Source organism: Chelonoidis abingdonii, chromosome 2 (genome assembly GCF_003597395.2).
Source record: "Chelonoidis abingdonii isolate Lonesome George chromosome 2, CheloAbing_2.0, whole genome shotgun sequence".
In the NCBI taxonomy this organism is placed as follows: Eukaryota; Metazoa; Chordata; order Testudines; family Testudinidae; genus Chelonoidis; species Chelonoidis abingdonii.
The window spans coordinates 45,145,805-45,161,852 of NC_133770.1; the positions used below are offsets into that span (position 1 = coordinate 45,145,805).

A 16,048-nucleotide genomic window follows, 5' to 3' on the forward strand; every position below is an offset into this window, starting at 1 on the left:
TGAGGGGGTTTAAGCCTATGCAGACAGCACGGGGACAGTGCATCCTTGTATATGCCGCACTTGATGGCCCACTTTGCAATTGCCTTGAGTTGACTTTCTAGTGTTTGTCTCCATAGTCCCATTGAGTTCTTGAGGAGGTCCTTAGTGTCCTGTTGACTTTGTATAGCGCCAGACATTCACAGATCCACGTGTGCGGCATGAGTCATAGGCTTTCTATAGTCAACCAGGCTGTGCTCAGATTGTCTGTCTAGACCTTGAGTCTTGGGCGACCTGCTCTATCTATGAGCAACTGGTGTTTTGAGCCTCTGGTTGTTGTTCCCAATGCCCTTCTGAGCTGTGCTCATGTCTGGCCCATGTGGTCCTGTACTTGGCAGCTATGATGCCTGATAGGACTTCCATGTTGTGGGGAGGCAGGTTATTGCGGTAGTTGGCCGTTCTGTCCCCTTGCAGGGGTCTTTCATGATCAGCACTGTCTTCCTTGTGTTAGCCAGTTTGGGTGGAGCCTGCTGCTAGCAGCTGGTTCATCTGTGCTGCTAGGCGTTCATGCACTGCTGTTAATTTCTTTAGCCAGTAGGTGTGGATCATGTCTGGTCCAGGTGCTGTCCACTCTTCATGTTTTTGACCCGCTGCTGGATGCTTCTACTGTGATGGTGACTGGTTTCTGTTCTGGGAGATGCTGTGCTCTGTTCTCAGGTCCTGCAGCCACTTTGCACTGGTGTTATGAGTCTTCTCTTTCTCCCATATGTTCTTCCAGTACTGTTCAGTTTCTGCTGGCGCGACTGGATAGCGTAGTGGTTAAGAGCGCCGCCCTTTGATACGGGAGACCGCCCTTTGATACGAGAAGACCGGGTTCAAATCCCGGTTGGTACCCAACTTTCCAGTAGGGGTCCTTGGCAAAGACCCCTAACGCTTCAGCTGCCTACCTCAAAATATGAGAGTGACACGAACTAGGAGAGTCATGCCGGCTCGGACGTCGCCCGGATTAACAAGGTCCGCGCCAGATGTTGAGGAACCAGGACAATCTGACGATAAGTGGCTACTGGAACAAACCATTCATGACGAGACAAGAGAACCTGGAATTGATGGAATGCTATCAAACAGTAGACCTAATGGAGGGGATATATGAAAGTATGAGGGACTGTGGATGGACAAAAGACCTACATCCACACTTACTGAGAAACAGCTAGTTACCCCAACGCTTCAACATAGTAAAGAGGAAGCTGCTTCACAGCTTGAGATAGACCAACTCACACAATTACTCCAGACTCAAGAAGACTTGGAAGAACAAGTGGATGTGCGGCCCACACCTGAAGCTGAAACTTCACTGTCACCTCCTCCATTGCAGAGCACAGCAGCTGATATGAGGCATAAGATCATGGAAAACTAGCTACAGTCAATCCTCGAGACCGATTACCAGGCTCAGTGGAGAAGTACCATCAGATAGTATGTTAGAAGATGCCAATAGAGCCCTCATCACAATCCCTACTACCCATAACTCAACCAATGAACTGGTATACGCTACAGCCTCTGTAATCCTGGAGATGCTTGGCTACACGATCAAGAAGAACAACAGTATGTACCCACCTGGAAAATGAGGTTGGAGGAATAAGATCAAGGCGACTCGGAGAGAAGTTAGTCAGCTGGTGGAAACTACAGAAGGGTGTAGAGATTAAGGATAAGACTTGGCTACTGAAAAATACAAGGCCTGACTCCATTGAAAGCCCTAGAGACTGCTAAACAAAGCTCACAGCACTGGCTACCAGGCTAAGGAGATACACTAGAGAAGCAGAGGCCAAAAAAGTAAATGCCCTGTTCTCCAAGGAACCATCCAAGGTGTACTCTCAACTGCAGTGCAACAACACAATAACAGCAGAGCCACCAGCAGCAGAAACTGAACAGTACTGGAAGAACATATGGGAGAAATATATATATATATATATATTTATCTGCCAACCCTGTAAATTCATCCTTGGTTCTGAGTTTTCTTTCTGGTTTATGCATTTGTAAGCAGGGTCTGAATGAGCTCTCCCCTGACATCTAGTGATGAGCTGGGGAAGAGGACTCTAGGAGATGACCTTGTTTGCATGGACTCATCCACTGTGTGTAGGTGAGCAGCAGGATAGAGTTGTTTTGCACAAATGACCACTTTTGGTGGGTGTTGGATTGCAAGTCACTTTGTTATTGGGTGGAGGGGTAATAAAGGCTTGTTATCCTTGTTGTGTGAATCAAGGGATGCAGAACTGTGCTTGGCATGCCCTGACTGAGGGGTTCATCCTCAAATGAACTGCACTTGCTAAGGCGGGGGTGCCAAAGCCTAGTAGAGATGAGAGAGGGTGTGGTCAGGTTTTTGTACATAGCGGTGTGGGCTCTGCCTAAGGGTCCTAGACACCATTTGACCCTTCCCCTCTCCACTGTGTGATGACAGAGCTGATTAAGACTCAATTGAGAGTCTTTTGTTGCAGATCAATAGAGCTGAAATCACTGAAAACCATGTCTAAGCATTAGGTCTGCTATGGGACAGTCTCTGATGAGAGAGACGGCCCAGCTTGCACTAGCAGTGAGGCTCTCCCTACCAATAGCTGAAATCACTGAGCTGAAATCCCTGAAAGATGTGTTAGGTAGGATCTCAAGACATCCTGAGCAGAGTGGCCAATGGAGTGGCGTTACAAGTGGTGGTTCATTCAGGATATCAACTGGAAAGGCTCTGAAGCTCACGACACACTTCCTCAGCTAGGGGAAGTATGTAACCCATGCCTGGTTGGTGTGGTACTTTGTGTGGCAGCTATACCAGCTAGAGATTGATCAGCCTGCTACAGCCTTGGCTAAGACAGATGTGTCTTTTAGCTTATGCAGTAGATGCTCATGCATTAAGCACCAAAGGTCCCAGATTTGATCCCGGCTGACAATGACTGGAGTCCATGGGCATTACACATTATCACCAGCAGGGCCAGTGCAAGGAAGTTTCGTGCTCTAGGCGAAACTTCTACCTTGCGCCCCCTCAGCCCTGCAGCAGCTCCCCACCCTGAAGCGTGCCCCCCGTCCCCATAGCAGCTCCCCACCCTCTGGACCGAGAAGCCCTGGGGTACCTCCCCACCCCAGCTCACCTCTGCTCCGTGTCCTCCCCAAGCATGCTGTCCTGCTCTAATTCTCCTCCCAGGCTTGCAGCACCAAACAGCTGATTGGCGCCGCAAGCCTGGGAGGTGGGAGAAGTGAAGCAGCAACTGCGCAGTGGAACCCCCGGGCTGCCGGTGGCACGCCGACCCAGGGGCAGGGGTGGCAAGTTTATAGAAATTTTGGTGATGCCTAGAACCTACCCCCCCAAACTCCACCCCCACTTGCCTAAGGCTCTGGGAGGGGTTGGGGGGGAACTCTGGGATGCAGGTCCTGGGCTGGGGATTAGGGTGCAGGAGGGGTGCAGGTTTTGGGATGGAGTTTGGGTACAGGCTGGGGCTGCGGGTGTAGGAAGGGATGAGGGATGCAGGCTCTGGGAGGGAGTTTGGCGATAGGAGGGAGTGCAGGGGGATGAGGGTTGGGGCTGAGGATGAGGGGTTCATGACGTGGGGGGGCTCAGGGCTGGGGAAGAGCATTAGGGTGCAGGGGGATGAGGGTTGGGGCTGAGGATGAGGGGTTCATGATGTGGGGCAGGCTCAGGGCTGGGGAAGAGGATTAGGGTGCATGAAGGTGAGGGTTGGGGCTGAGGATGAGGGGTTCATGGGAGAGACCGAGCTCCAAATATTGCTGGAGCAGGGCCCCCAGCCCTGAATATTGCTGGTGCTCGAGCACCACAAACATATAGAACCTGCTGCCTAAGCCCTGCGCTACCGGCTGCCACAGCAGCGCCCTGACCCAGGGGACACCCTGGGCTGCCGGCTGCCCCCGGCAGCTCAGACTCCCTCTCTGTTCCAGCAGCAGCGGTTGCTCAACCATTTAAAAAAAATTGGGGGGCGCTTTTTGGTGCCCCCAAATTTCGGCGCCCTAGGCAACAGCCTAATCCGCCTAAATGGTTGCACCAGCCCTGATCACCAGTAACCTGGACTCAGCTGAGATGCTTTGTAGTTGTAGCAAAGGTGCAGTTGAAATACACACCTCTGAATGCCTCAAGGTCAAGGATCTCCAGTTAGAACTTAGTTAACAATTCTTTTGACAATGCACAAGGTAGAAAATAATGTAACAGATTTGTCTACTGGCTATGCGTACAATGCTGTTGTGAACAAGGAAATATTTAGGTGAAAGTCACTCATGGCTAAGAAATTAATGGTTAAAACATAGGCTTAGGGTTTACATGGAACTATGTTTTGTCGCTAGCTCTACCAGTTGCTTTTGTGACATTGGGTAAGTCACCTCAGTTCTCTGCCACTTTTCTTTCCTGTACAACGGTGATAGTTACTTACCTCGAAGGAGTACTGTGAGACATAATGTGTTAGTTTGTAAAGTTCTTGTAAAGCCTCAGAAGGAAGTTGCTATAGAAGAACAAAGTATTATTATTTCTTGTAAATATAAGATAGGTAGCAGAGATGACTTGAATCCTCTCAGCTATTTTTTAAAATGTCTCTGGAGGAAGGGTTAACAGATGAATACCCTTAACAAGTTTTAGTGGCAATATTCCATGAAATATTTACTATTTGGCTATCTGACCTTGCCAGGAAACCACTCTAGAGAAATGTACGACAAAAATCCTGTCATTTAAAAACAGATTTAGCGTTTTGTTTATGTGAAAAAGCCTACAGGTAACTTTGGAGAATTATAAGAACATTTTCTGGTTGACTTGGAAGGAGAGAAAGCCATTCTGAGCAGCTTTCCTATCAATATGACATGAAGCAAGGAAAGAGAGAAACTGTGATCAAGACTTCTCATATCCAGAGCCTTTAGCTGAAGTCATCTTCTCAACTCTGTGTGATCATAATAGGATGGTAGGAAGGGGAGTATAGAAGAGGCAGGACATAGTTAGGCTATGAAATATGCTAAGATACATGTTGACACTGACAAAAGCACTCACAAAGGGTATTTCCACACTTTGAGCAGCTCAAGGAAACATACTAATGCTAGCTCTGATTGAGCTGCCACACTAAAAATAGTGTAGCCGCAGCAGTGTCAGCAGCAGGAGGGGCTAGCTGCCTCAACTGCATGCCAGTCACAGACACTTGGCATGCATTCGGGATGGCTAGCCCCTCCCACTGCTCATACGACCATGGCTACACTGTATTTTTAGCATGCTAGCTCAATGAGAGCTAGCGCAAATATGTTTCCTCAACCTGGGAATCACATCCCAAACTTAAAGTGTAGGCATTCCCACAGAGCTATCCTTTGGGTGCAAAGTTAGGATCCTCAAACTTGTAAGAGGCTAAGAACAGAGAAGTGATAGAATGGATACCCTGCTCTTAAAGGAGTTTTGGCATAAAGTGACTCTCACCTCTTTCAACTTTTCCTTTCAAAAATTTCTTTAAACCCTTTCTTCAATTTTTATTTTCCTTTTTCACTCGGGAAAGAAAATAATGAAAAAAGGAACTGGTGGGTGGTATTAGTTACACTGTAACTATCATGCATTCTTGCTTCTTCGTTGGTGAAGATGTACAGACAGTTTCACACAGATAGAGGTAATATGGAAGAAAGAGGAGAAGTGTGCTAAGCTGAAGAGAGATGAAACCAAAAAAGCAAAAGATGCTAGAAAAGAAAGAAGGGAAGGACAAAAAATAAAGAAAAGAAAGAAGAGGTATGTGATCCTAAGAGCTGAGCATATTCTGGGTGTTATCACAGTGTAAATAATATTAATTAATAGTAGATGTTTTCAGTTTTGAGCTCCACATCTAGCAGATACATCAACATATACAAAGAATAGAATACAACAATGCAGAGTTCCACTTCCCTAAGAAAGAATATATTCTTGATCCATTACTAAGCCCTGTTGAACATGATTGTACAGTAGAATATTAAAAAAGAGATGAACTTCACTGGAACCCACCTTTCCCGCAACTTCTAGTTCTTCTTTATCCTTTTTTGCATGTCCAGACAACATTTTCATTTCAATGACTGCTGCTGTGGCAATGACTGGCACAATGGCTAAAATCAAAAGAGTCAGCTGCCAGCCATAGACCAGTGATATAATAATTCCAGTTCCAAGGTTAGCTATGTTTTGGGTAATTAAAGCCAGTCTGGCACCTGTAGCCTGGAACAACAAAACCCAAATAAAACAACTGTATTCCATAATTTTGCATAAAGCAATAACATAGAAATTAGGCATGAAAAATACTTTTGAACTAGACCCATCTCTAGAAATCAGGATTATTCCCCAGAGTATTTATCTAGTCTAGTTTGACATGTCCCCAAAGTTGGATTTTCTGCATATTCTTTGGAAGATCACTCCATCGTCTAGATCACCTTCTGCTGCTGCTGATCCATCTCTCTCTCTAGTTTCCATATGATCACTTCAGATTTTAAATGGTAATTTATAGACTCCTCTACAAAGGCTGAACAGGGAGTTTATAAATCTCATATTTTTGCATTTACAACTATAACTTCAAATCTGCCAGGAACATGTTGGAATATGCAATTGCCTAACTGATGGAGGGGGAGTTTGAACGAACCATTTTTTCATCACTTAGATCCCAGTACAGCAAAACACTTAAATATGTGCTTAACTTTTAAGCATGTGAGTAGGCTCACGGAAATTACTGATTACTAAAATCCTTAAAGTCAAGCACAACCTTAAATGTTTTGCAGGCTTAGAATCTTAGATACTATGATCATGGGTGCTACATACATACCTAAAGTGATTAGACTGATAACTTTAAACAGACTCCTTGAATAAATAAATTCATAGTTAATTGGATTCGTAGGTGAGATAACAGCACTGAACAGCAATAAGACTATAAGAACTAATAGTTCACTAGAATATTATATTGTAAATACATATCATGTTCTCTATCATTATAAAATACATTGGTGTGACATCCAAAACCTTTTAATAAATAATGGTTTTCAATTGTCACCAAAATTAGGATTGCTATAAAGCAAATAAAATCCATAGTACAACATTACTATATGCCAACCCAAATATGAAAAATGCCAAAACAATGTATATTACATACTCCTTTCACTTGTGAGGCATCATTAGCAAGTCTTGTAGTTAATGCCCCAGTGCTGTTTTTAGGGTCATCAAACCAGCCGATGTCCTACAAAATGACATGAAACATATTTACTAGGATCTGAAAAAGTATAGTTTGCCTTCCATAAACCACAAAATAAAACAAATGAAAAATTAGTGCTGCAAAAGATAATTGAATTAAACTTGGATTATAAGAGGAGCGTATGAAGTTTTAGTTCTTTAGATTTAACCAGTTTCTTAGCCCTGATTGTGTAATAAACATGGCAGAGCGCAAAGTAATTTATAACTCAAGATGTATAAATTACCTGAAGCTGTAAATGCCAGTAATTTTCATTAACAACAACAGCACTGTGTTTTCTCAGGCTAACTGCAATTTCAGCAGGTATCGTCTATGTAAATGGATTGGACTTCATTTATTTTTGGTAATCAGGTCTGCACAGAATATTAATGTTATGAAATTAGCCACTTTGATGAGTATAGTTTGAAAGTGACACAGTCTCACTTAATGTAAAGCTTATTAAAAAGATTAACTCAGATTAATGTGGCATTTCTTCTCTGAAGTAGCTAAGACAAGCCTGTTAGGTGTTTTACCATATAATAAAATGCTGTGAAATCTACAAAACACAAGATGAGTTTGCCCTGAAAAGTCTCTGAATTTTGAATACTGTTGGCAAATCTTTGTGGAGTCTGAGAGAACATCTGTTAAATGTCTATGTAGGGCTGGAAAATTAATTAGAACACCAGTACCAAAATTTGAAAACAGTATCCTACTACGTTCTGCAGAAAGGGCTAATTCATTGTATTCTTTTATATCTCTAAAGCAATATGGGTTAATATGTTTAGGGTATCAATTGGGTAATGATTTTAAAGCACTTTGAAAATGATAGCTACTGAGTTAAATGGAAAAACATACGAATGCAAGATTAAGGTGATATACTTAAACACCAGAAAAGTCAGAAAATGTAAAAGTTAAATTTTCACAGGAACATTATTTCATCCACATTACATATTAATTAATTGAAAACATAAATTCCTGATCCCGAATCACTTGAAGCACATGCATAACTTTAGTAATATGGTTGCACTATTTACAAGATGCGGTCCATTTGTGTAATGATTACAGCTGGAAGGAAATTTTCAATCAAATAGTAAATTCACCAAAAAGTGCAGTTACAATACGGGTAAGAAACCAGTTTTTTTTAGGGTGATGGACACTATCCACTAAAACAAGTCAAATTCGTTGAATAGTTTCAGCTGAATAAATAATGGGGGGGGGGAGGGGGAGGAATGAAAATGTCAAACAAACCATTTCATTTTGAAATGTCATTTTGAAACACTGTTTGAAAGGTTTTGTTCAGCCTGAATGAAAATTCAGTTTTGGCCAGAAAAATCAATTATTCATTCAGCTCTAGTAATAATATGGATGAGCTAAAGTTACTGTGAGAAGCTTAACTTACATATTTCCTGATTTTTTTGTTTAAAAGTATGTAGCCCTTTTCTTGCATAGAACAAACATTAGCTTTACATTGTTTCTTTGCTTTTTTTAAAAAAAAATATAAAAAGAGATAAAAATAAACTGCCTATGCAAGTTACAATTTAATATGCTCCCAGGTAGCTCTTGAAGTTCACTGCACATTCAGATGAGTGGGGTGCTGTGGAAGGAGCTTGCTGAAGCGGATGAGGAAGGGGTGGAGTTCTATCTGATTGGAGATACACTTCTGCAAGGCTGGGCTTAAAAGGAAGCAACTATCAGAAAAAGCAACAGATGAAGGTGGCAGCACAGAAAAAAGATCTTTAGGTCCAAATTTTGGCTGCCTTTGAAAAGATGCATTAGAATTGGGAGAGCTTACAGGAAGTCCCTTACCTCCAGTACATCTGTGTTCAAAGCTGTCACAAAGCTGCAGGCAGTGTCTTAAGAACACAAAAGTACAACTAGCAAAACTACACAATCAAAAAGGGCTTGCATGGCAGATAAAGGGCATAGGCAGGGTCCTTCTCCTTGCTGCTCATTGGCTAGCAACTGGAGGCTGGTACAGTGGGAGTGCATGCTTTCTGTTTTTAAAAGGTGCTGTAAGTCCTGCTGCTCAGCGTGCTATCACCAGTATCTCCAGATAGCATTAGGCCTCCTGCTATTCTGTGAATGGATACGATGACTTCTGTAACATGGGACATTCCATAGGATTTCTCCACTTATTGGGCCTAACTTTTAAGAAGGCCTTGACTCAGTCTCTACTTTTGTGAGTGTAGTCAGATGTGTAAATTTTATCATCTGTGACAATTATTAATTGCGGATCCTAATATGTAGGTGCATTTATCTGGAGGTGCAAAACTTCATACTTAGAACAAGAGTTGGAATTTCAGAATCAGGTTCCTAGAGTGCACACTATGCTCTGAGTAGAGTGACCAGATGTCTCAATTTTATAGGGACAGTCCCAATATTTGAGGCTTTGTCTTATATAGGTGCCTACTACCCCACACCTCTTGTCCTGAGTTTTCATAGTTGCTATCTGTTCATCCTAGCTCTGAGTCATACAGTTAAACCATGTCAACATTCAAAAGCTGCTCTGATTTAACTAAATAAGCCAGCCTCCTTGTGCAGACACTCTTAAATTGGTTCAAAAGTGCCTCATATGACTTGAGATAAAATCAATGTAAGTATTTCTTAAACTGATTTGAGTGTCCACACAAGAAGATTGCACTTAATTATTTAAATCAGTTTCTAAAACTAATTTAAATAAATCAGGGCAATTGTTTGTGTAGACAAGGTCATAGTATGACTTGAAACTTTACGGCATTTTAAAAACCTAAACAAACATGGATATATAAAACTCTGGAAACCTAAATACATATTAATCTTACCTGTCTAAGCATTGCTTTAAATGCCATGAATCGAAGCCTCATTGTGAGGATCTCTCCAGCTTTGCCAAACGTGAAACCCTTTGAGAATAAACAGAGTGGTTATTATATAATTATAACTATTCTGATGTTATCAGATAAGCACACGAATATCTGTATCTACATAGGCAAAAACACATTGTATAGATTACACAATATTTTAGCTATAAACAATTTAAAAAAACTTCTAAAAGACAGTTGCTACTTGTGAGAGATAGCAGATTTAGAGCACAGGGATTTCTAAATAAAAAGTGTAAAGCAAAGGCACATTTTCCTACATTGCTCCACTAATATGCTTCAGGGAGCAATTTTCTATCACAACTACATGGGTCAGTGACTTTAAGGTAAAAGGCTCAGGGTGGAATCCTGACCCACTGAAGTCAATGTCAAAGTTCCCATCAACTTCAGTGGAGTCAGGATTTCACTCTCAGTGCCCCAATTCAAGTCACTTAAGCCATCTAGTCCTAACACATCAACAGTGCTTCAGCACTTGGTAATCAGCTAAACTTATTTTTAGTCACAAGCATGAATCAATGTAATGTCATAGGAAGTAGGTGATAAATGGGACCATGACAATGAAAATGATGGGGAAACGTTATTGCCACTTTTTCTATCATGACATTAACTTTTGTCAGTGTCATTATTGTTATAATTTTGCTTATTCCCACACTTTCTACAACTGCAGCTGGGAAACAGCTCTACAAATCTACTGCAAATAGTTGTTCTCAGAATCTACTGAATACATTTCTATAGTGAAGAAATTTTATACTATTTCAATATAAAACCTGGACACAACTACATATCAGTTCCTCTATATCATATAAAGCAAAATTACTATGGCACTTTTATAGTGAACACATTTATTTTTCTAGTTCTAATTGTTGAAAACTATACAATAATGAAGTAAAAAAATTACCACAGTTATGTGACTTTAAAAAAAAGTAACTGGACATATTTAAAAGTACATCTTAGCATGCATATTGTGTAAACATCTTATGAAATAGATACATCTTTGTATTAATTTCTTCTCGCTAGTTTGGGAGTGCCATATCACAATACACTTCTACCATTCATATGTTTAATTTATAACATCATCCCCAAATTTATAAAAATGATAACATGTATTGCAGGTCAAACCTATTATATATATATATATATACATACACACATATAGTTAAATTTTCAAGACTCAGGCTCTATGTTGCATCCATATATAAAGAGACATTTTCACAAACAAAATGGGCAATTGTGCATGCAAATACATGTTTTATAAACATACACGTGGTTACATGTGTACAGATACTTTGTAAGTGACACTTTAGCATCATGTTTTGAAAATGTAGCCCATTCTCTATTTAAAAAAAAAACTCAATTAAGGGCCAAATTTCAAAATATCATCTCTTTATTTACACCCATATAATTTCTACTGTGGTTGCAGTCAAATACTCCAATCAGGACCGGGGACCCATTATGCTAGACACTGTACAAATACCAACAGAGAGTTCCTGTCCCAAAAAGTTTAGAATCTAAGGCCCTCTTCATGCAAGTTGTTCTTTGTGGGTAGACCCCTGAATCTGCACACAACCCCATTGACTTCAATTAGCACTCAAGGTGGGCAAAGAGGTCTGCCTTTGCAATCCATACTAATGGATCAGGGACTAAGAAAGTAAACAATTTAGGAATGGTGAGATTTTCAATACGTACACTTTTTATATATATTTGTCATGGGATGCATAGATGCCATGCAGGCTTGGCAACCAAGGGGTTAATGTAGGAACTGCCAGCCAGTGCTGATTGGGAGCCTCAGAGCAGCTGGGAAAATAAAAGATGAAAAGCAGAGGGACCAGCAGGTCAGAGCATGAGGGTTCTATCACTAAGCTGCTGAGAAGCTGCCCCAGAGTCAGGGCCAGCTCCAGGCACCAGCGAACAAAGCAGGTGCTTGGGGCGGCCAATAGGAAGGGACATCACATCTAGGTCTTTGGCGGTGGGTCCCTTAGTCTCTCTCGGAGTGAAGGACCTGCTGCCGAATTGCCGCCGAGGAAGGAAGCGGTGCAGTCGAGCAGCAGCTGAAGTGCCGCCGATTGCAGCTTTTTAAAAAATTTAATTTAATTTTTTTTCTTTGCTGCTTGGAGCAGCAAAAAAGCCTGAACTGGCCCTGCCCAGACTGACAATGACCCAGAGAAGGGATGACCAGAGCCACAGACTGCAGAAACCTACTGAACCAAGGGAGGTAGGAAGCTCAGGACACAGCAGGAAAACTTGTGGCAGAATGATAGCCCTGAACTGGAAGCCAGTGGAGTGGGTGGGCCTGGCTTCCCCTACCTATCCCTTAAGAGCCAAAGGAGTTTCAAGTCCCTTGAGGGTGAGGGCCAGATAATCCCTGCCAAACATAAAGGCAAGCTCGAGGGGACAGAAATTAATGTCCCTGCCTCCAGAACAGGACTATAAAGACTCAGACAAGAAAGGGAGACTGACCACCCCTGTAATCTGAGCAGACTCTTCACAGCGCCCTATCTGACCAAAGGGGGGCACTGACATGCTGGGGTGCCAGCTCACAACATTAAATATATTTTAATAGATACAAGTTCATATCACCTATGCAAGGCTATGACAGGGTGCTGGCTCAGGAGCCCTGAGCAGGCCTCTGTCATGCCAGCTCTAATCAAGAAAGAGGAATAGGAGCTAGCTGAGTAAGCCCAAGCCTGATTGGCAGAGGGGGAACAGCTGCTGGCCTCATTAGCCAGGGCTACATAAATGCTGGCAGGAGAGAAGCAAGGGGGAGAAAGAAAGGATTGGGTTAGAGAGAGCTCATCTCTGCTGGCTGCAGGAGTTATCAGTTCTGGGGACTGTGACACTGAAGCTGAAGCTAGAAGGTGGTGGGAAAGTAAACTGTAAAGAGCACAACTGATTGCACCGATGTAGAGGTCTCTGGCTGGTTTGTGGGTGCAGCAGGGGCAGAAGCCAGTGGGGCTCAGCTGCACCTTCTTACAAAGGCCACCCCTCAACGTCTCCTTTCTTGCAGGTGTCACAGGAGAGTGGGACTTGAGATTGGATTTGGAAAAAAGGGAGTAGAGGCCCTGCAGATCCTTTTAGAAAAATCACTGCATGTGTAAGGTGCAACCTGGAAGAAGGTGCAATGGTGGATGTGTGGAAGTGGACAAGTGATTTGACAAAGCTGGTAGCAGTGATGAAAGTCTATGTTGCACCTGAATAAACATGTTTGTGCAAATCAGGTATACACACTCACACAGTTGTCTGACTTGTACATGAAAATGGTAGTTTTCAGAAAAAATATGTGATTCTCCATGTGGGAGAATGGGTGTGTGCACAATTTTGCATGCGGAAGTTTAAAGACTATTTTTGAAAATGTGGCCAAAAGAGTTTAACTCATTACAAACAGGGAAGCATCTTGTGGTGGAAAAAAAAGTATTGTAAAGTAATGTAATATTGTTAGATTAATCTCTGAGGAATTTATCTCTATATAGTCTTAAATTAATTGCACAATATAACCTTCTCCACATGCACTTTAAGTGGAAGTATACTATCACTTATTTTTCTCCCTTGTTATGTGATTCAAATACATTGAATGCTTAATATCTTCAGATCTAGTTTCTAAATTAATGTGAACAATTATATTAAAGGCAAAATAATAAAACCTACCTGAAGAAAAAAAGTAACCAAAGAAATGATCCCAAGTGCTAAAAATAGCAGTGCAAACAAGTTGGACTTGTTTCTTACAACGGTCTTGTCTGTGTCTGCAAAAATCTATTGAAGAGAATTCAAAGTTAATTTTATTTAATTAAATTATGTACAAATCTTCCCATATTACATTCAGCGGCAGCTCCAGGCACCAGCACTCCAAATGCGTGCCTGGGGCAGCAAGCCACGGAAGGCTCCTTGCCGGTTCCTGTGAGGGCAGCAGTCAGGGATCCTTCGTCAGCTTGCCTAGGAGACATCTGCCAGTCCCGCAGCTTCAGTGATGAGTACGCCAAAGCCGCGGGACCAGCGGACCTCCTGCAGGCATGCCACCGACTCCGTGGGACCAGGGACCTCCCGCAGGCAAGCCGCCGAAGGCAGCCTGCCTGCCATGCTTGAGGCGGCAAAAAAGCTAGAGTCGCCCCTGATTACCTTGCTGTATTTACACATATCCATAGAGGGCTTGAACTAGGGGTACTGGGGGTGTGACAGCACCCTCTGACTTGAAGTAGTAATAACAACCAAATATATGGTTTCTGCTTTCAGCACCCCCCACTATAAAAATTGTTCCATATACAATCTAAATATATGTATTAAACGTGATTAAAGGGATAACAAGTAAATTTGATATTGGACCAAGATTTTTTTGCAAATTAGATGTTTGCAAATTTCATCTAATTCTTTAGCTTTCTTCCAAATGAATTATTCACTGGTACTTTCCAAAATAACCGCTCAGAATCAGTAACCCTCCATTAAGAAACAATGGGTAAAAGTGACATCTGCACAAGGTCCGTGCACCACTTAACTCATTAACATAATATTCTTTTTGTCACTGTCTGAGACCCCTTTGATTCTTTAAAACTTAAAGGTGAAACTGGTAAGGGAAAAATGTGGAAACTGTTATGAATATAATTTATTAAACTTGTGTGGACATGTGAATTTATTAAGATAATGTTCTTAAGGATAAACCATCTGTGTAATTTGAATGTTTTTTTTCAGTTCTTCTATATTAATAATGACCAAAAAACAAACAAACCAACAACAACAACAAAAACAGGGCTTAAATGGTGCATAAACCTTGTTTGGGCACTTTGCACAGTATGCATTTGTGGCTTAGACATAACTTTCTATAAGTTTCCAGGCATTTATTAAACTCAACTGTGAATTAACAAAATGAGTTAAATTCTGAACAATACCTTAGCAGTATCCTTTTATGCCCCACAGGTACCTTATTGAAAACTATTAATCTAGTTTTTAAATATAGTTCTCCTTACATAGCATGTATTTTCTGCATTTTTCTCTTGGTGTTTTTTTTTTTAAATTATTTAAGATAGATGGAAACTTAAGTGTAGGTGGGACTCAAAGTCAAAGTTAAAAGTGGTTGATAGTTTATTGCATATTTTGTAAGAACTTACCCCTATAATTTCTGAAAATATTATTGCAAATGCAGGTTGTAAAGCTCCATTGATAATTGCAGAGAAAGTTCCAACTACAAAGTAAGGCCATTCAGTTTTGTTCAGCTTCATAACTTTCAGAAATGAAACTGGAGGCACATTTTCATCCTAGAATATATGAATCTCATTAGAACAATTATGTAACACATCGGGGTGTGGGGAAGAAGGCATATGGATAGTCAATTAGATACTCCCAGCTTCCATTCCTGGGTACCCAAAACTATTTGCTTTTTAATAACACAACTCATGAATTATATGCAGTAATTCTGTCTGTTACTCAGTACACAATATTAATTCCTGAAACAAGAGACAGAAAAAGATAAATGTGTTATTAGAACACATGTATATTAATTCTGACAATCACATTTTGAAACTTATCCTGCAGGGCTTACACACAAAATTCCTCTTGTCTTCAGCGAGGTTGCACAGATAAAAGGTTCAGGGTTAGGACCACTTTATTTGTTTTTGCTAGTGCATTTGATGGTATTAGGTGGATCTGACTTGATTATTCATTATGAACAATTTGTTTATATTATCCACAACTAGATCATCATTTTTACTAATGTTTGTTATGCAAACAAGTCAGCCTACAGATCGCAAAGCATTTGTAGCAAGTATGAATTCAATTATATGATATTCAGAATTTATGAAGTGAACTGTGTGAATGATTACATGGTTTTGCTTCTGCTCCATGACTATTTGATATAACCTATATAGACTGCTTCATGGCATTCTGTTTCATAATTTAGCCAATTTATTTTCATGAGCTATGGACCTAAATTCTTTCCATAAACTTTTAAACAAACTAAAGCCTCAGTTTGTTTGTATGAATGTTCATGTTTAGCAAAGCCAAGGAAGTTATGAATATGACCAGATCAAAATGTGATTCAGACTCTACATA

General features: G+C 41.2%; 1 protein-coding gene across 1 annotated transcript in view; it reads right to left on the reverse strand.

Moving 5' to 3' along the window:
* The window catches only part of LOC116839971 (phosphatidylcholine translocator ABCB4-like), an 80,869-nt gene that overhangs the window by 23,313 nt on the left and 41,508 nt on the right, over positions 1-16,048 (reverse strand). The window contains exons 15-19 of the mRNA XM_032806284.2: positions 15,109-15,255; positions 13,658-13,762; positions 9,962-10,039; positions 7,086-7,169; positions 5,960-6,163 (exon numbers count right to left, since the gene is read on the reverse strand). Coding sequence (XP_032662175.2) covers positions 5,960-6,163; positions 7,086-7,169; positions 9,962-10,039; positions 13,658-13,762; positions 15,109-15,255 — 618 coding nt within the window. The remainder of the gene's footprint in view (positions 1-5,959; positions 6,164-7,085; positions 7,170-9,961; positions 10,040-13,657; positions 13,763-15,108; positions 15,256-16,048) is intronic.